A 20,927-nucleotide genomic window follows, 5' to 3' on the forward strand; every position below is an offset into this window, starting at 1 on the left:
AACAGGAACCCTCTTGCACTCTTGGTGGGAAAGCGAACTGGTGCAGCTACTCTGGAAAACAGTGTGGAGGTTCCTCAAAAAATTAAAAATAGAACTATCCTATGACCCAGCAATAGCACTGCTAGGAATTTACCCAAGGGATACAGGAGTGCTGATGCAGAGGGGCACTTGTACCCCAACGTTTATAGCAGCACTTTCAATGATGTGCAAAATATGGAAGGAGCCTAAATGTCCATCAACTGATGAATGGATAAAGAAATTGTGGTTAATATACACAATGGAATACTACTTGGCAATGAGAAAGAATAAAATCATGCCATTTGCAGCAATGTGAATGGAACTGGAGGGTATTATGCTAAATGAAATAAGTCAGAGAAACACAGATATTATATGTTTTCACTCATATGTGGATCTTGAGAAACATAACGTATGGGGGAAGGGTAGGGGGAAAAGAAGTTACAGAGAGGGAAGGAGGCAAACCATAAGAGACTCTTAAATACAGAGAACAAAGTGAGGGTTGATGGGGTGTGGGGGAGAGGGGCAAGTGGTGATGGGCATTGAGGAGGGCACTTGTTGGGATGAGGACTGGGTGTTGTATGTAAGCCGATTTGACAATAAACTTATTTTGAAAAAGGATTGTTGAGTCATTGTAATGTACATCTGAAACCAGTATAATACTATATGTTCATTAATCTTTAATAAAAAAATAACTCTCAACCTCCCTATTAAAAAAAAGAAGATGTGATGTGATACACACACACACACACACACACACACACACAAGGGTATACCATTCAGTCCTGAGAAAGATGCAAATCTGGCTTTGGGGACAACGTAGACCTCAAGACATTATGCTAAGTGAAATAAACCAGATAGAGAAAGACAAATACTGCATGGTATCACTTATGTGTGGAATCAACAAATTAAAAAAAAAAAAAAAAGAGTGAAACTTACAGAAACAGAATGTAATAGCAGTTCCTGGGGGTTGGGGGTGAGAAAAATAGGGGGAGGCTGGTAAAAAGCTACAAAATTTCAAGTATAAGATGACTAAGTTCTGAGGATCTAATGTAAACCATGGTGACTCTAGTTCATAAAACTGTGCTGTAGAATTGAAATTTTATGAGAATAGAACTTAAACGTTCTCACCAAAAAATACATTTAAAAAAAGTAAATATGTGAGCTGATTGTTGTATTAATCATCTCGACGGGCGAATCCTCTTACAGTGTGTGTACATGCATCAAATCACCACAATGTTCACTTTCAGTATTTCACAACTCTTAATGTCAATTATACCTCAGTAAAGTTAAGATTAAAAAAAAAAAAAAGGAATTGAGGGCAGCATGAGAGAAAAAAGAGAAACATCTAACTGAACCAAGAATAATGGAGCAAGTTTGTAAATAAATGAGTGAAGCCCTGGGTGAATTAACCTCAAAGGTAAATTAAGGAAAGGAAAACAACGATATGAGCTCAAACAATTTCGAATGAAACATTTTACCCAATAGAAATGATCACCAAGGGCTTGGTGGGGTAGGTATCCTACGCTGTTTCTATTCAGGTTATGATTCCGTGATTCATGAGACCGAGCTCCGCATCGGGCTCCACACCGACAGCTTGGAGCCTACCTGGGATTCTCTCTGTCTCTCTGTCTCTCAAAATAAACAAATAAACTTAAGTAGAAGTGATCACCAAAACCAAAACCTGATTCTAATAAAGACAACTAGAAGTGAAAAGACATAAGCATGAAAAATACAAATAGCCCACATTTTGATAAGAGGACGTACAGCAGAACATCTAGTAGAGGGTTTTTTAAATTATAATTGAATTTTATAAATAACTTGGCGCTACTAACTTTGAAAACTAAAAATGGACCATTTTCTCAAAAGTGCAAATATCCTAGACGGGTTCAAGAAAAAACTAGAATACTTATATATACTAATAAACTTAATAAAAATAAAACAAGTTGTTTAAGTATGACCCATAAAAACCTAATACGCCATTTTACAAGTGGATTCTAACTCTTGCCTCATACAAATTTTCTAGACTATGATATTCAGTTTGTTTGTGAGGCTACCAGCATAACCTGGGAGCCAAACCTAGAGGGACTGACAATGGATACGCGCTCTTTAGGGCCAACAGTATTGAGGGTAAAAGTTGCAAAAGTCTCCAATAAAATTTTACCCCATTTTTACCAGAAACGGCATTAAAAAAAAAAAAAACCACCCACATCATGATAAAGTGTTGCAAGGATGGTTTAAAAACACTACCAGTATTACTGAATACCTTCACAAATCAAATGGAACAATTATCATCTGATGGCATGCAGAAAAATATTTGAAATAACTCAACACCTATTTTATTATTTTAATGCATATTTTTTAAAAATTTTTTTTAACGTTTATTTATTTTTGAGACAGAGAGAGACAAAGCATGAACGGGGAGGGTCAGAGAGAGGGAGACACAGAATCTGAAACAGGCTCCAGGTTCTGAGCTGTCAGCACAGAGCCTGACGCGGGGCTCGAACTCACGGACCGCGAGATCATGACCTGAGCCGAAGTCGGCCGCCCAACCGACTGAGCCACCCAGGCGCCCCAAATGCATATTTTTTTAAAAAAAGGGAAAGAAGTGCCATGATAGAAGCAAAGATTTATGTAAACAACAAAATACAGAACATAAATGCTCATGTTAATTTTACACCGGATGTTCTCAACCTTGATGGGTAAACACTTGAAGCAATCTAGTTAAAACCTAATCATGTTGCATTAAAAGACAAATTATTAAAACTGATGGGTTCAACAAAGTTTTCAGACACAGGTTAGCATAGAGAAATATCTATAGCATTCTGCAACTAGTTAATGCAGGGGTAGTAGTCCAATTCTAGAAACCAGTAGCCAGTTCTAGAAGCCGTCTTAATTCTACTGGATACCAGCCTGCTGAATGCAGGGCTTTTTCCTGAAAATCTATGATTTTTACCAAGAAGTTATTAAGAAGAATATTAACTCCACAAGTCTGAAAACAGTTTAAAAGTAAAACTGGTTTTTTTTTTTTTAAGTTTATTTATTCATTTTGAGAGAAAGAGAAAGAAAGAGAATCCCAAGCCATCAGTGCAGAGCCCGACGCAGGTCTGAATCTCATGAACCTTGAGGTTGTGACTTGAGCTGAAACCAAGAGTCAGACGCTTAACCCACTAAGCTACCCAAGAACCCCTAAAAATAAAACTGTTTTTACTGCCTTCTTTTAACCCAAGGAAATGAGGTCCCAATGTGTAGTTCTCAAATGGAAATATATATAAAACTACAGTCAGCAACTTAAACTTGTAACAGAAAAATAACTCTTGCTCACAAGAGCAAATAGCACAAATAAAGCGACCTACCTTCCACCAACAAAATCCTGATTCCAGCTGAAGGTACTCCAGGGCCTGGAGAGACCTTGTACTACTCTTAGCAGCTCACGTCCAAATGCAGCTCATGTCCTGATGGCTCTGGCTTTATACCCGGCCAGTAGCTGATTTTAATTGTATCAGCGCCCATCTAACGGAATCCTGGGGCTGGGGTCTTAAGTAATCATCCGACTTTGTGTAATCTCTTGTTTGTTTGTTTTTTTTTAAACCAATCTTTAAACAAAGCAAACTAAGGGGCTGAAAATGGAGAGTGGGAAAGTCAAACTATGCAAACATTAAACAAAAGATACCTGTAATTCACATCAAATATATTTATAGGATACAAGAAAGTTGAGAGTTATCAAAGAGAAACACTCACTAGGAAAATGTAACAGTGATGTACTTTATGTGCCTGACCACACAGCACTGGGAAGTAAAGCACACACACAAAGAATAACAATGGAAAATGCTTTTGAATACATATAAAATACTTATAAAAATTTACTGATATAAGGGGTACCTGGGCGGCTTAGTCAGTTAAGCACCCACTCTTGATTTTGGCTCAGGTCATGATCTGACGGTTTTGTGAATGTGAGCCCCATTGGTTGGCTTTGTGCTGACAGCAAGGAGCCTGTTTGGGATTCTCTCTCTCTCCCTCTCTCTCTCTGCCTCTCTCTCTTTGCCTCAAAAATAATGAAACTTTTAAAATATTACTGATATAAGACCACAAAATAAATAGCAATAACATTTCCATGGAACCAACATATTGAGCATAATCTTGACCACAGTGAAAGACAATTGAAAGTCAGCAATAAAAAACTGAACACAACTATATTTATTTGAAAATTAGAAGCCACATAACCCCTACAATAATATCCATATAAAATGCTATTGATTTGTATGTTCAACTCAGTGAAAAACAAAACGGTATTATGCAAGAGAAAAGGAAAAAAAATCAGAATAATGATACCATGATAAATAAACGAAAGGGAAAACGAACACCTGAAAAAATAAAGATGATTAATAAAACGGAAAACTGATACTTTTAAGATGTTTATTTATTTATTTTGAGAAAGAGAAGAGAAAGGAAGTGTGAGTGGAGAGGGGCAGAGAGAGAATTCCAAGCAGGCTCATGTTGTCAGCACAGAGCCTCAAAAGGGGCTGGATTTCGGGAACAATGAGATCACGACCTGAGCCAAAATCAAGGGCAGGGCACAGCTCACTGAGCCACCCAGGTGTCCCAGAAAACAGATACTTTTAGGGAAAAATTAAAAAAAAAAAGTGGCAAATCTGATGAAGGAAAAGAAGTTACTAGGACTGGGACAGGAAACGGATGACCTGAGCCTGGAGCTTCTTCAAATCTTGAAATTAAGGACCCATTAAACCAATAAAGACATTGAGAGTCACCGCAAAGGGGCACAGGAACCACAGGAAAGAGCTCCTAATGGCCAGAACTCAAACAATCTGGCCAACAAAATAATGAAAGTGCTATTGAATGACAACTCAAGGTATAAGATGAATATCTATGAGTCCACACTGGTATAAATGATTAACAAATTGAGAAGGACCAATAAATCTGTCCTGCAGAAGATTCCAGACACATTGCATATACTCCACTCTAAAGGAGGTGAGGATAACAGTCTGCTGCCTGAATGCAGGCTGTGAATACTGACTGCCTTCAGGAGTACAGAGTGGCAAGTGGGGTGGGGATAGTCATTTTACAATGGAGATCGTGAAATGAACATGGTTTCAGCCAAGTCAACACCGAGAGTCATAACTTATGTTGGTAGTATCTGCCCTTGATATAGTGTGACAAAAATGGCACTGTAACTCTGTAATCTTCCTCCAAGGGTAATCATAAATAAAGACGAATTCCAACAGAGAGGCAACCTGCAATATAACTGACTGCTACTCCCCCAAATTGTCAAGTTTCTATATAAGCATTTTTGTGAAAAACAAGGAAGTTCTAGTAAATAACATTGGTATTCATTCATTCATTGAACTAATGTATCATTGAAATGAAGCCATTAATACTAGGGGGAAATGGGAGTGGGAGGGGTTGGGAGGAATGGGAACTCTTTGAACTACCTGCTCGATTTTTCAGAAATCTAAAACTGTTCTAAAAAAGGAAAGTATTACTAAATATAATAAAATAACATAAACAAGAGAAGACACCAATAAGTGATATTCAAATGAAAAATATTAGAAATATAATCTAGATTTTTCAAACAGTCTACAAAACACAACACAAATCAAATGATTTCATGAATCACTATAGGTCTTAATAGTTTTAGAACAGAAAGCAGGGGGGGGTTCCTTTTAATGTTTTAAAACCATGAACTATGTGCTTACAGAAATGTATAAAGCTTATATGTTCTGTTAACAAATAACTATAGAGCAAGCACCACCCAGGTCAAGAAAATAAAACCTCACCAGACACCCAGGAACGTGACTTGTCCGTCCCCTCTGGTATTACTGCCCCAACTGCCTTTGACACTAATCCTATCCTGACACTGGGCGTAGTAATTTTGGTAAACAACATAAAATTAAAATTGTGCCCATTTTTGAAAACTTTATTTAACCTTATTCATATCAATACAATCCTACTTTGTGTGCCTTAATGTACCCTTCTGTGTATTTTTTTGATCATTTTGATGTTGTCGCCCATCGCGGGACTCTGTTCTGTTTCAGGGCAGTCGTGGGTTCAGCCATATAAACGTTTACACTGTCGAGGGGCCTCTGAGTCGCCTCCACCCTTGGCCTCTTACAGTGTTGCTCCGAAAATTCTCACACACGTTCATTGGAGCACACACGTGCATTCATACCTAAAAATCACTTTCTTGGTCACAGAACGTGAATTCAAACCTTGTCCTGCCAAACTGTTTTTGGAGAGTTTTTACCAATTTACACACTCACTAGCTGCATATGAGGATGCTTGTGGTTCCTCACTTTTGCAAACCTTCGATGATTTATCAGCCTTCTTATTTTAGCTAATCAGATGGCCGTGCAGGAGTATCCCATTATGATTTGTGTTTCCCAGGGGATCACTAAAGAGGGAGAGAGATTTTTTTCTTTAGTATATTGTCCAATTGGATATGCTCTTTGGTTAAGTGCCTAATCAAGCATTTTCTCCATTTTTCTGCTGGGTTGTCAGTTTTTCTTTGAAGTAGTTCTTTATATATTCTGGATATTATCTCTGCATTGGATATGAGTAATACGGTATCTGTTTCCTCTCCCTGATTTGCCTTTTCATGCTCTCTTTCATATCTTTTGATGAATAGAAGTCCCTCTTTACAACTAATAGGGCATATATTATTAAAAAGTAGCTAGCTAATGCATAGGGAGATTACCAATGCCAGACATGTTCAAAATAGTCTGCATAGAATAATTAATTTTTTTAACATTTATTTATTTTTGAAATACAGAGAGAGACAGAGCACGAGTAGGGGAGGAGGAGACACAGAATCTGAAGCAGGTTCCAGGCTCTGAGCTGTCAGCACAGAGCCTGACGAGGGGCTCAAACCCACAAACCGTGAGATCATGACATAAGCCAGTCAGAAGCTTAACTGACTGAGCCACCCAGGCGCTCCTAGAATTATTGGTTTAATTTTCATAACGACCCTTCCAGGGAAGTCCTCCTCCTCATCCTCATGTTGGCCGGGTGAGGAAACTGAGTCAAGGAGACATTAGGCAAACTTCTTAAGGTTACAGATCTAGCAAGTGGTGGAGTCAGATATTCAAAGAATCTCCGAGATTATTCCTTGAAAGGAGGACAAAGAAGTCTGACTTCTCCACTATGAGGCTGTGATAAGTTGCAATGAACAAACACATCTGTAGACGAGATAGATGAGGCCAGACACGCATACTGTGTTACTGGGAATCTCTATATAATGGGGAGGGAACACCAAACTGGGGGTGGGGGAGAATGGACTATTTTTGAGAGGAAAAAAAAAAATAGTAGAGCTCTACCTCACACCACTTACATAAATTTGAGGTGGACTGCAGGCTGAAGAATCAAAACAGAGCTTGACGACTAACAGAAAACATACTGAAGAATTTGTCTTTTTGAACTCAGGGTGGAAAAAAAGGCCTTAAAGAACCAAAAGCACCACGGTGGCAGTGTCTGATATACTTAACTCATTCCAATGTAATGACTCTGATGGTTAGTTTTATGCATGGACTTGATTGGGCTCAGAGCTGCCCACAGTAGCTGCTAAAGAAATTATTCCTGGGTGTGTCTGCGTGGGTGTCTCAGGAAGAGATTAGCATTTGCATCAGTAAACCGAGTAAAGATCACTTTCAGCCACACAGGTGAGCTGATCCAAGTCATCAAGTGCTGGAACAGAATGAAAGAAGAAGAAAGGCCAATGCAGCCTCTCGGTTTGAGCTGACACAGCGTCTTTGCCTGCCCTGGGACATCAGACATAGGGCCTCTGGTTCCCAGGTGTTTGGCCAGTGAAAATTGGTGGTGGAGAACCTCGCCAAAGTGGAGCTGGGAGCTTTTGGCAGGGGGAGCTCTCATGTCAATTTCGGACCCAACAGGAAGAGACAGACTCAACCTTACGTGGACTTGATCTTGCAGGTGGCTACTACTAGATAATAGCTGGAGGAAGAGGTGCTTTCCTCATCTCGGGCAACAGCTCAGCCAATGAAAAACCAGCACATTTGAAACTCCCACTTCACTGCAGTGGACATTTAATTTAAAAGAGCCTTCCCAACTTACCCCTGGTCTCCTTAAAAAAGCATATGTGTCCTTTGTTCCCCGGACTCACGTACAGTTTTGCCCCAGCTTTTTTGTCTCGCGCACAGCGAGATCACGACCTGAGCAGAAGTCAAGAGTTAGATGCTTAACCAAATGAGCCACCCAGAGACCCTTACTGTTTTTTTTTTTTTTTTTTACTTTTAAGTGTGATGGGACCCAGACTCAGACTTCTACCATTGGCTCCCAGATTCTCAGGCCATTGGACTCATGCTGAGTTACATCACCATATTTCTGGTTGTCAGGCTTGCAGAACATTAATCTAGAAAATCACTGGATTTCTTGGCCTCTGCAACCATGTGAACCAATTCCTATAATAAGAGCTCCTCTTATATGTATCTCTATATATTCTATTGGTTCAGTTTACCTTTAGAACCCTAATTCAACGATATAAAAACAATTAAAAATTACATTCTAGGAAATTGTCATCATGCCAAAAACAAACAAACAAACAAACAAACAAACAAACCACCAACCCCACAATGAATTAGTATCCTGAATATCACAAAACCTCCACAAAGGCAAAAAACAAACAAACAAAAAACTACAAAAAAACAAAACAAAACAATCCCCTAGCCCCCCAAAGAGGGCAAAACCTCAGATTAGGCAATATTAACAAATTATATCCAAATGGCTAGTATGAAAATATGTGCAGAGTTCCTAGCAATCAGGCAAACACAATGAGATTCTAGTTTTTACTCATTTATATTAGGAGGCATAAATGCATGTGATTTTTAAGAATGGGCCAAGATAGGGGCGCCTGGGTGGCGCAGTCGGTTGAGCGTCCGACTTCAGCCAGGTCACGATCTCGCGGTCCGTGAGTTCGAGCCCCGCGTCGGGGCTCTGGGCTGATGGCTCAGAACCTGGAGCCTGTTTCCGATTCTGTGTCTCCCTCTCTCTCTGCCCCTCCCCCGTTCATGCTCTGTCTCTCTCTGTCCCCCCCAAAAAATAAATAAATGTTGAAAAAAAAAAATTGGGAAAAAAAAAAAAAAAAAGAATGGGCCAAGATATAGAGAAGCTAGAACTCCCTCACTGCTAGTGGAGATATAAATTGGAAGCCAATCTGACTGTTCTAGGAAAGTTGAAAATGATCATTAAATACAACATAGTATTTCTATTTCTTTATACAAAGCTGTTCAGGAAAGCGTTGTTTGAATTCACAAAGATTTGGAAATAATCCTGTTGTCCATCAGAAGGGGAGTGAATAAGATAAAAATTGACAACAGATCTCGTTTAATTTGTTGGACTAAGACCTATATAAAGCAATGTCTTCAGAGCTTGTAAATGTAATATTGAATTTTTAAAACCTAACGGGGGGTGCCTGGGTGGCTCAGTGGGTTAAACATCTGACTTCAGCTCAGGTCATGATCTCGCAGTCTGTGGGTTCGAGCCCCCACATCGGGCTCTGTGCTGACAGCTCAGAGCCTGGAGCCTGCTTCGGATTCCATGTCTCCCTCTCTCTCTGCCCCTCGCCCGCTCGTGCTCTGCCTCTGTCTCTCAAAAATGAATAAACGTTAAAAAAAATAAAAAATAAAAACATGATGGGATAAGTTGATAAGACCATGCACACCATATTACCTGTGGCTGCATATACTTTTGTCTATAAACTTGAATATACACTGAATTCACCATTGTTCTCTCTCAGAGGTTAAGAAATGTCTAGAAGAGATCATGGCAGTGAGAACAAAAGTGGCAATTTATGTAATTGTTATGATAAATGCCCCTTGCTTTACCAAGATTGAGCATAGGAAAACCTTAGTGGACATGAGAGACAGCTGGAGATGGGTGTCTTTTACTGAGAAGAGTAGTCAACACTGAGTGTCTACACTGAGGGTGTCGCCACGAAATGAAATAGGATTGTGAATAAAACTGCTTGCAGAAGCCCCTTCAATACCACCCTCGGCTCCCAGTCCTTTCAAGAAGACTAGTTTAGGGGCACTTGGGTGGTTCGGTCAGTTGAGCGTCAGTCTGTTTATTTTGGCTCAGGTCATGATCTCATGGTTCATAAGATCGAGTCCTGTGTCCGCTCTGCACCGACAGCTTTGACCCTGCTTGAGATTCTCTCTCTCACTCTCTGCCCCTTCTCTTCTCTTGCTCTCTCTCTCTCTCAAACAAACAAACAAACATTAAAAAGCTTAGAAAAGTTTATTGAGTACGCTGAACAACATTCTTAATATTTCTTGTCCTTATTGAGCAAGGCAAATTAAAACAAATATGTGAAAATAACTGGCTGAAAACAGAGGAATGCCAATGGGAACGATATTTTCTGGAAATCAGCTTTGTTTCTTCCCCTTTAAGACCCAACCCTTTTTTGAGCTTATGCTAAGCTGCCCGGTACATCTATCTGCCAGAGAAGAGTTTGTAAGATTCCTGAAACATAATGAGAATCTCAATTCCTAACATTTAAAATAGGAACATGAGCCAGGGATTGCCCTTGAAATTTTCAGAATTCTTGCATTCCCCTACATTGCTGTATCCACAACTGATCTCAATTGAAGGACCAAAAAAAACCCCTCAAGCTCTCAGTAATGCGTTACACCGAAGTGTCTTCGTTGCTTATGTAAGATACGCTGTGGGTCCAGTTGCTCTCTAGGGCTGCTCTCTTTCAGATGCTTTCAGTCCGCTTCCATCCGGGGCTTCCACCCCCACCCCCGTCCCCCCCGCCGTCACCCACTGTACCAGGTGTCCCTGAGCTCAGCTTCCCAAGCCCAGCATTCCAGAGTCTACTTCCATTTCCTGTCACATTAGGAAAGACCAAGGTGCCCAGCTGCACGGTGTAGAATGAGACACATGTTCCTGCATCAGAATTCCCACCCAACACTATGTTCTCATTACTCTTGCCTTCGGGGGTACGTGGGGCTTCCAATGCCAGAGCTTTCGTGATGTTCTTAGGGGAGAGCTGGAGGGAGGGGAGAGGCCCTTTGCTTCTCTGAAATGTTTCCTTCTGTACCCAACCCTCACTTGCAATTTCCAAGACTGATTCTGAGTTTTTCCACTCGTGTGTATTTTCAATTCTGACATCGAAATAACCATTGACTCTCACCACTATTGTTTGGACTTTCTAACTACTCCTGCCCCCACATTGTCACACCACAACTCAGTTCGCTGCTTAAATCCATAAATCTCAGCATGTCAAGGGCTGTGTCAAACTTCCAATGCCTTCTCCTGTCAAGGTGAAAAAACCCTGATACTTTACATGAGCTACAAGGGCCTCATACCCTACACCTTGCCTCTCTCTTTCTTCCTCTGTATGCCCAGACACAAATGAGCTTCCTCTCCATTCCTGAGAAAACAGAAGTTCCATGTTGGGTCTATTCCACTTACTGTTTCCTCTAAGTGGAAATCAGCTCTGGATGCAGCTTCCTTTTTGTTAGTTGGGTCTTGGCAGAGGTCTCCTGCTCAATGAAACTCTCTGTGATTCCTCCAACCTAGGCCAGCCCTGCCCAGTGTGTTCCAGCATCCCACCCCTTTCCTGTCTTCACAGCACATGTTAACAAGTAGAATTCTCTTGTCCATTTCTTTGTGCACATGTCTCCTGGGATGAGTCAATGAATGGGCCATGCAAAGTATTGAAAACGCAGTGCAGACTTGGGGAGAAGGTCTTGGGATGGGGCACTTTGGTCCCCTGCATGCTCACCTCCCAGCAGCTGTGGTCCTACTGCCCAGAAAAGTACCAGGTGACTTCCATCATGTCACCCTTAAGATAGGGCTGCAAGCCAAATCCCCTCACCCACCCGGTCAGCTCATACCCAATAACCATCTGCCAAATTGCTTCCTCATCAACATCACGCAATGCAGCCAGCCAACAAAAATCAGCCTTGCTTGAAATGTTCTGATATAATTATCAAGAAAAGTGCAGAAAAGAAACCTCAACCCCTCAATTATTTGAATGCACAATATTTATTAGAAACAAATTTTAGATTTTAACATTGTGGTTACCTTTAATACATTTGTGAACAAATACTGGCCATAACACATTTTGAATACATCCAAGACTCAGAAAGATCATAAATTATGTTCTGAGTCTCTACTGACCCATTTGATCAAAACGGCCTTGTTTTGCAAGAAAGGGGGGAAGGGGTAGGGTTGGAGAAAAGGCAGGGAGATTGGAGGAGAATCAAAACCCAGAAGCATTGGCCCAGAGGAGTCTGGGGAAGATTATGCTCTCATGACCTCAGCAGGACCTAGCTTACAGAGACACAAGAGTGTCTAGTGGATGAAACCTCAGTTGGCAACACAGGAATTAGCAGTGTCCAAAGACACTCCAGAGTCTGGCAGGAAGAACAAACTATGGCGAACATGATAAAGAACATGGACTCAACGCATCAGTGGCAACATCACTGGCCTCTGAAGACCAGTAACCTGCAGGCTGGCCCAAAGCTCTGATGTAAATGTGGTGGGTCTCAAGGAGCCTCCACACACAAGAGCAGTAGGTTACAACATTATCCCCTGGGCTTAGGGGAAAAGGGCACAACTGTACCCAGAAGCCTCCGCAGGTTGCTGGAGCCCAGGGCTCAGTGGTACAGGGTTGTCCACTGAGGGTTCATCCACAGGACCGGGCAGAGCCTCAGGGTACTGGGCTGTGTGTGTTGTTCCCACCGAGAGACGCCTCTTGGCCCGGGCCTGGATGCTGGGTCCCCGGGCCCCTTGTTCCCGAGGACGACGACCAGGACCACATCTGCCCATTGAGGGATGAACATCTCGGGCAGAGGGAATCGGGGTCGGTGGTCGGGTGGGGCCAGCCTCCTGGGAAGTGCAGGCGGGGACAAGCCCAGACTGGGCATCAGAGGAAGAACTCTGGGCCGGCAAGGAGCGTGGGGAGGCCAGGCACATTGGGGTGCGACGGCCAGTCCCACCACTAGCGGCCACAGGCCGAGGGGTGCGCGTGGCCCGGCGGGGTGGGAGGTGCCTCAGGCCCAGCAGGGCTCTCCGGGGAGCTTGGGCCTCCCTCCAGGCGCTGAGCTCCCCCTTGTCTGGCGAGGTGGGCTCCGTGTGGTCCACAACAGCCCGGTCCTGCCCGCGCTTCCACAGCTCATAGCGCTCAGGCTGCAGGATGCGCACGAAGGCGTCCATGGAGAAGGTGACCCTGGCCTCCCCGCAGCTGCACTGAGACGCCACTTTGCCATAATCGATCCATCGCGGGGTGGCGAAGTTGATGGCTTCTGCGCAGTTGAAGCCGTGGTTGAAGCCAGAGTGGTAGCCATAGGGAAACGTCACCATGAACTCGCCAGCCTCCTGAGTGATCCGATTGAAGGGGATCCCGTTGTCCTTGAGGACCGTGGGCGAGATGAGAGCCACCTTGTGCCGCAGGAAGGCGTCACAGGCGCGGGCACTGCCCGGGAACAGCTCGGTGGCCAGGCGCTCCAGGCGCCGGCCGTGCTCCGGGGGCACCGCGTACCAGGTTTTGGGCTGCCCGAAGTGCAGGTAGTTGATGCTGTAAAGGTCCATGTCCTCCGTGTGCCAGGCGAAGGTGGTCTTCCACATGCCAAAGTACAGGTAGGGCGTGTTGACGCCCTCGATGACCACGCCGCACTCCTGCTCCAGCAGGTCCTGGATGGTCCCCAGGTGGCCAAGGTTCCACTGTTGAGTGTTTTCCGCAAACAAGGAGCCGCTGATGTCAGCGCCATAAATCGGAGAATCGTACAGGCGGGTTTTCCAATACTTTCGCTCCAAATCCTCAAAATCCGAGTGTGGCGGAGTCCGATACTTTCCGCTGTTTGCCAGTTGGCGATACTCCGCCACTGTCATGGCTTTCTTCTTTTTATGGTATTGAGTAAACACACCTGCCCGCCCGGAGACCACCTGCTGGAGGGGAGTTGCTATTAAGATGTCACTGATATCATCATAGGTCTGCCTGGCTTTCCATTCCTTGGGGGGAATCACCTTGGCCAGGCCTGCACGGTGTGCGCCTTCGGATTCCATGTATGCAATGTATTTATCAAAGTCATTAAATTCTTCTTTGGTTGGATGAAATATCATTATGGTACAATTTGGGTTCTGAGCAAAAGTGGCCTTAGACTTCATGGTTTTCATTAATAAGCACCAAAGCCCAAACGTTTTAGATATCTTCTGGATATTCGAGGATGCTGGAAAATGCTACTTTTTCAAAAATGAATGAGTGTCTGTGTCAGCTGGAAACACTGGTGGACTACTATCACTATGCAAATTAAAGGATAATGTTTGTTAGGCTTGCTGATTCATCAGGGAACAGCACTCGTGGTAGAATATTCGCCCAGCAATGAGGGTGGCTGTGCCTGCAATTCTGTGATGCTCCTCTGTTGGCACCTGGTTCTGTCCTCTTGAGGTTTGTTGAATCACTCAGTCTTGGGTGGGTATCCTAAAGGTAGTGTCTTCAGGGCAGTGTTTAGACAAAGCCTAAAAGAAAAAATACAAAAATTTTGAAAGTTAATGTAGGAAAAGTATTAGAGAGTTACAGATAAAATACCACCATGGAACATTATTGAACGCTCAAAGAATTGCTAAAAATTTTTTTAAGTTTATTTATTTATTTTGACGGGGGGGAGTGGCAGGGGCAAAGAGAGAGGGAGAGAGAGAGAATCCCAACCAGGCTCCACTCTGTCCGAGCAGAGCCAGACACAGGGCTTGATCCCACAAACTGTGAGATCATGACCTGAGCTGAAATCAAGAGTCAGATGCTTAACCGACTGAGCCACCCAGGCACCCAAAGGGCTAAAATTTTATTTTATTTTTATTTATTTATTTTTATTTTTTTATATAACTTATTGTCAAGTTAGCTGACATACAGTGCATACGGTGTGCTCTTGGGAGTAGATTCCCACGATTCATCACTTACATAAAACACCCAGTGCTCATCCCAATGAGTGCTCTCCTCAATGCCCATCACCCATTTTTCCCATACCCCCACCCCCACCCCCTTTCACCCTGTTTGTTTTCTGTATTTAAAAGTCTCTTATGGTTTTCTTCCCTCTTCATAACTATATATATTTTTTCTTTCCCTTCCCCCAGTCTTCTGTTAAGTTTCTCAACTTCCACATATGAGTGAAAACATATGATATCTGTCTTTCTCTGACTGACTTATTTCACTTAGCATAATACACTCCAGTTCCTTTCATGTTGTTGCAAATGGCAAGATTTCATTCTTTTTCGTTGCTGAGTAGTATTCCATTATATATATATACCACATAAAAGGCTAAAATTTTATAAGATGATAAAACAAGAGGTGGTGTGGATGTGGAACAATGGGAATTGTCATACTCTAATAAAGATAATGGAAATCATTACACTCACCTTGAAAAACTATTTGGAGAGTATGTACTAATAAAACTGAGCATATGCATGTGTAAAATTGAACACATACATGTGCATACATGTGGAAACATGCCTAGGTAACACGCATGACTCTGCACTAAAAGGTACCTCTGAGAATGTTCATAACAAAATTACTTCTAGTAGCCAAATACTGGAAACAACCTAAATACCCATCAACTGTGAATGGATGAACATTATGGTATATTCATACAGTCGAATATAATATAGAATGACGATAAACAAAACCACATAGAAACATAAAAAATAATTTTATAAACATCATACTGAGCAACATAATCCATGATTCCATTTTTATAAAGATGAAAATGAGGGGCACCTGGGTGGCTCAGTCGGTTAACCATGCAACTCTTGGTTTCAGCTCAGGTTATGATCTCACAGTTCATGAGTTTGAGCCCCACATCAGACTCTGTGCTGTCAGTGTGGAACCTGCTTGCGATTCTCTTTCTACCTCTCTCTCTGGCCCTCCTCCACTTGCTCTCTCTCTTTCTTTCTCAAAAAAAAAAAATAAAAAAACTTAAAGAAAAGATAAAAATGAGGCAAAGTTAGCTATATTAGATGTCAGAGTAGTAGTTACCTTTGAGAAAGAGAGAGATTGTGAGTGGGGCGTAAAGAAGCCTCTGAAGAAATATTCTTAACCTAGGGCTGGTTACACAGCCATCAGAAGAGCTAATTGTGATAATTCATCAAGCTATGATGATTTTCACAAATTTCCATATGTTTATCAAAAAATAGACTTTAAGTGCAGCTCAGCCATAATGGGGGGTGCATGCAGCCCACATAGTATACATCTCTGAAGTGCTTGGTTCTGGTGAACAGGGAGCATTGTGCTGTAAGGCACCTAAGGACCTCTTCTTCATAGAGCCTCAACTTTCCAAGATCAGGAGACATAGCTGACTTTCCTAATACATAGAAACAGACACTGAGAGCTTGACAAAATAAGAAGACAGAGGAATATGTTCAAAAAAAGAACAGGACAAAACCATAGCAAGAGAACTAAATAAAACTGAGATAAGCAATATGCCTGATAAAAATTCAAAGTAATGGTCATAAACATACTTATGGACTCAGTAAAACCTTAAACAAAGAGAGAAAATATAAAAAAGAACCAATCTGAGATAAAGAACTCAATAACTGAAATAAAAAATACACTGGAAGAAATCGATAGCAGATTAGAGGAGGTGGAAGAACAGACTAGCACTTGGAAGACAGGGTAATGGTAAGCAATCAAGTTGAATAGAAAAAAGAAAACAAGCATAATAAAACATGAGAATCAGTTAAGGAAACTTGGTGACATCCTCAAAGGTAATAGCATTTGCATTATGGGGATCTCAGAAAAAGAGAGAGAGAGAATGGGGCAGAAAATTAATTTGAATAAGTGAAAACATCCCTAATCTGGGGAAGGGAACAGACATGTAGATCCAGGAAGCACGGAGAGTCCCCAACAAAATTAACCCAAAGAGGTCCACACCACGACACATAATAATTAAAATGGCAAAATGTAGTGATAAAGAGAGAATTTTAAAAGCAGCCAGAGAAAAGAGTTACATACAAGGAAAACCCCATAAGGCTATCAGCTAATTTTTCAGCAGAAACTTTGCAGGCCAGAAGAGAGTGGCAAGATATATTCAAAGTACTGAAAGAAAGAAACCTGCAACTAAGAATACTCTACTCAGCTTTATTATCATTCAGAATAAAAGGAGAGACAAAGAGTTTCCCAGACAAACAAAAGTTAGAGGGCTCATCACCACTAAAGCAGCCTTATGAGAAACATTAAAGGGAATTCTTTGAGTGGGAAGAAAATGCCATAATCAGGAATAAGAAAATTATGAAAGGAAAAATTTTCATAGGCAAATGCAAACATATAATAAAGTAGTAGATTAATCATTTATAAAACCATAATGGAGGCTAAGCCACAAAAGCAGTAAAATCAACAAAATCTATACAAATCAGTCAAGGGATTCACAAAATAAAAGGATATAAAGTATGACATCTTATACATAAAACATGGGGTGGGGGAACAAAAATTTTATAATGAGTTCAAACGTAAATGACCTGATATAGACTGCTATATGCATAAGATGTTACATCTGAACCTAATGGTAACCAAAAATCAAAACCTGTAATAGATACATAAAAAATAAAGAGAAAGGAAACCAATCACATCAAGCCATCAAACCACAAGGGAACAGAACAAGGAAAGAAGGAACAGAGAAGAACTACAAAAACAAACGTAAAATAAGTAGCAAAATGGCAATAAGTACATAACTATCATAATTACTTTAAATGTAAATGAACTGAATGCTCTAATTAAAAAACATAGGGTGACTAAATGGATAAAAAAGCAAGACCCATCTATATGCTGCTACAAGAGACTCACTTCAGATCTAGACACATGCAGATTGAAACTGAAGGGATGGAAATACATTTACCATGCAAATTGAAGTGGAAAGAAAGCTGTGGTAGCAATATTTACATTGGACAAAATATACTTAAAACAAAGTCTAGGGGTGCCTGGGTGGCGCAGTCGGTTAAGCGTCCGACTTCAGCCAGGTCACGATCTCGCGGTCTGTGAGTTCGAGCCCCGCGTCGGGCTCTGGGCTGATGGCTCAGAGCCTGGAACCTGTTTCCGATTCTGTGTCTCCCTCTCTCTCTGCCCCTCCCCCGTTCATGCTCTGTCTCTCTCTGTCCCAAAAATAAATAAACGTTGAAAAAAAAAATTAAAAAAAAAAAAAAACGAAGTCTATAATAAGAGACAAAGAAGGATACTACATAATGACAAAAGGAACAATCCAACAAGAAGCTATAACGACTGTAAATATACACCCAATATGGGAGCAACTAAGTACATAAAACAACTATTGATTGACATGAAGGAAGAAATTGACACTAATACAATAATAGTAGGGGACTTTAATGCCCACTTATATCAATGGATGGATCATCCAGACAGAAAATCAACAAGGAAAGAGTGGCTTTGAATGACACATTGGACCAGATACATCTAACAGATATATTCAGAGCATTCTATCCTGAAACAGTGGAATACACATTCTTTTCAAGTGCATATGGAAATTCTCCAGAAGAGATCACATTAGGCCACAAAACAAGTCTCGATAAATTTAAAAAAGTTGTAATCATATCATGCATCTTTTCTGACCACAACAGTATGAAACTAGAAATCAAGAAAATCTGGAAAGAATTAAAATACATGAAGGTTAAATAACATACTATTAAACAATAAATGGGTCAACCAAGAAATCAAAGAGGATATCAAAAAATACATGGAGACAGGGGATCCTGAGTGGCTCAGTTGGTTAAGTGTCTGACTTCAGCTCAGGTCATGATCTCACAGTTTGTGAGTTCAAGCCTCACATCGGGCTCTGTACTGACAGCTCGGAGCCTGGAGCCTGTTTTGTATTCTGTCTCTGTCTCTCTCTGCCCCTCACTTGCTCTCTCACTCTCTCTTTCTCTCAAAAATAAACATTAAAAAGTAAAAAATAAAAAATGAAAAACTACATGGAGACAAATAATGAAAACACAATGGCCCAAAATTTTTAGGATTCAGCAAAAGCTGTCCTAAGAGGGAAGTTTATAGCAATACAGGCCTACCTAAAGAAACAAGAAAAATCTCAAACAAACAACTTAACCTTAGACCTAAAGAAGCTAGAAAAAGAAAAACAAACAAAGCCCAAGGCCAATGGAAAAAAGGAAATAGTAAAGATTAGAGCAGAAATAAATGAAACAGAGACTAAAAAAATAAACTGAATAGCACAATGAAACCAGGATAAGATAAACAAAATTGATAAACCTTTAGCCAGACTCATCAAGAAAAAAAGAGAGAGGACTCCAATAATTAAAATCAGAAATAAAGGAGGTGAAATATCAACTGACACCCCAGAAGTGAAAAGTATTATAAGACAATAGTATGAAAAACTATATGGCAACAAACTGGACAACCTAGAAGAAAATGGATAAATTCTTAGAAATATATAATCTTCCAAAACTGAATCAGAAAGAAATAGAAAATTGGAACACACCAATTAATAGCAATGAAATTAAATCAGTAATCAAAAAACTTCCAAAAGACACAAGTCCAGAACCAGATGGCTTTATAGGTAGATTCTACCAAGCATTTATTTTATTTTTTTTAATATATGAAATTTATTGTCAAATTGGTTTCCATACAACACCCAGTGCTCATCCCAAAAGATGCCCTCTTCAATGCCCATCACCTACTCTTCCCTCCCTCCCACCCCCCCATCAACCCTCATTTTGTTCTCAGTTTTTAACAGTCTCTTATGCTTTCGCTTTCTCCCACTCTAACCTCATTTTTTTTTCCTTCCCCTCCCCCATGGGTTTCTGTTAAGTTTCTCAGGATCCACATAAGAGTGAAACCATATGGTATCTGTCTTTCTCTGTATGGCTTATTTCACTTAGCATCACACTCTCCAGTTCCATCCACGTTGCTACAAAGGGCCCTATTTCATTCTTTCTCAGTGTCACGTAGTACTCCATTGTGTATATAAGCCACAATTTCTTTATCCATTCATCAGTTGATGGACATTTAGGTTTTTTTCCAAAATTTGGCTATTGTTGAGAGTGCTGCTATAAACATTGGGGTACAAGTGCCCCTGTGCATCAGTACTCCTGTATCCCTTGGTAAATTCCTAGCAGTGCTACTGCTGGATCATAGGGTAAGTCTATTTTTAATTTTTTTAAGGAACCCCCACTGTTTTCCAGAGTAGCTGCACCAGTTTGCATTCCCACCAACAGTGCAAGAGGGTTCCCGTTTCTCCACATCCTCTCCAGCATCTATAGTCTCCTGATTTGTTCATTTTCTACCAAGCATTTAAAGAAGAGCTGGGGCATCTGGGTAGCTCAGTCAATTAAGGGTGCAACTCTCAATTTCGGCTCAAGTTGTGATCTAACAGTTTGTGGGACTGAGTCTTACACTGGGATCCATGCTGGCAGCACGATACCCGCTTGGGATTCTCTCTCTCACCCTCTCTCTGCCCCTCCCCTGATCATGCTCACTCTCTCTCTCTCTTTCTCTCTCAAAAATAAATAAATAAATTTAAAATAAAAAAACATATTGAAGTCACAAATGAAAGGATATTCCATGCTCATGGATTGAAAGAACCAATGTTGTAAAAATGTGCACATCACCCAAAGCAATCTACAGATTTAATACAATCCCCATCAAAATACCAACAACATTCTTCACAGAACTAAAACAAATAATCCTCAAATTTGTATGTAACCACAAGAGACTGAATATCTAAAGCCATCTTGAGAAAGAAAAACAAAGCTGGAGGTATCACAATCCCAGATTTCAAGATATACTACAAAGCTACAGTAATCAAAATAGCATGTTATGAGCACAAAAGTAGACACATAGGTCAATGGAGCAGAAAAGAGATCCCATAAATAAACCCATGTTTCTATGGTCAATTAATCTATAACAAAATAGGCAAGAATAT

At 41.0% G+C, this 20,927-nt stretch overlaps 1 protein-coding gene across 2 annotated transcripts in view; it reads right to left on the reverse strand.

Moving 5' to 3' along the window:
• Positions 1 to 12,017: 12,017 nt before the first annotated feature.
• Positions 12,018 to 20,927, reverse strand: part of LOC125146931 (lysine-specific demethylase 4D-like) — a 34,852-nt gene continuing 25,942 nt past the window's right edge. For both annotated transcript variants that reach the window (XM_047823859.1, XM_047823860.1), the window contains exon 3: positions 12,018 to 14,511. In XM_047823859.1, coding sequence (XP_047679815.1) covers positions 12,592 to 14,169 — 1,578 coding nt within the window. In that variant the 5' untranslated portion in view covers positions 14,170 to 14,511 and the 3' untranslated portion in view covers positions 12,018 to 12,591. The remainder of the gene's footprint in view (positions 14,512 to 20,927) is intronic.

Source organism: Prionailurus viverrinus, chromosome D1 (genome assembly GCF_022837055.1).
Source record: "Prionailurus viverrinus isolate Anna chromosome D1, UM_Priviv_1.0, whole genome shotgun sequence".
Lineage (NCBI taxonomy): Eukaryota > Metazoa > Chordata > Mammalia > Carnivora > Felidae > Prionailurus > Prionailurus viverrinus.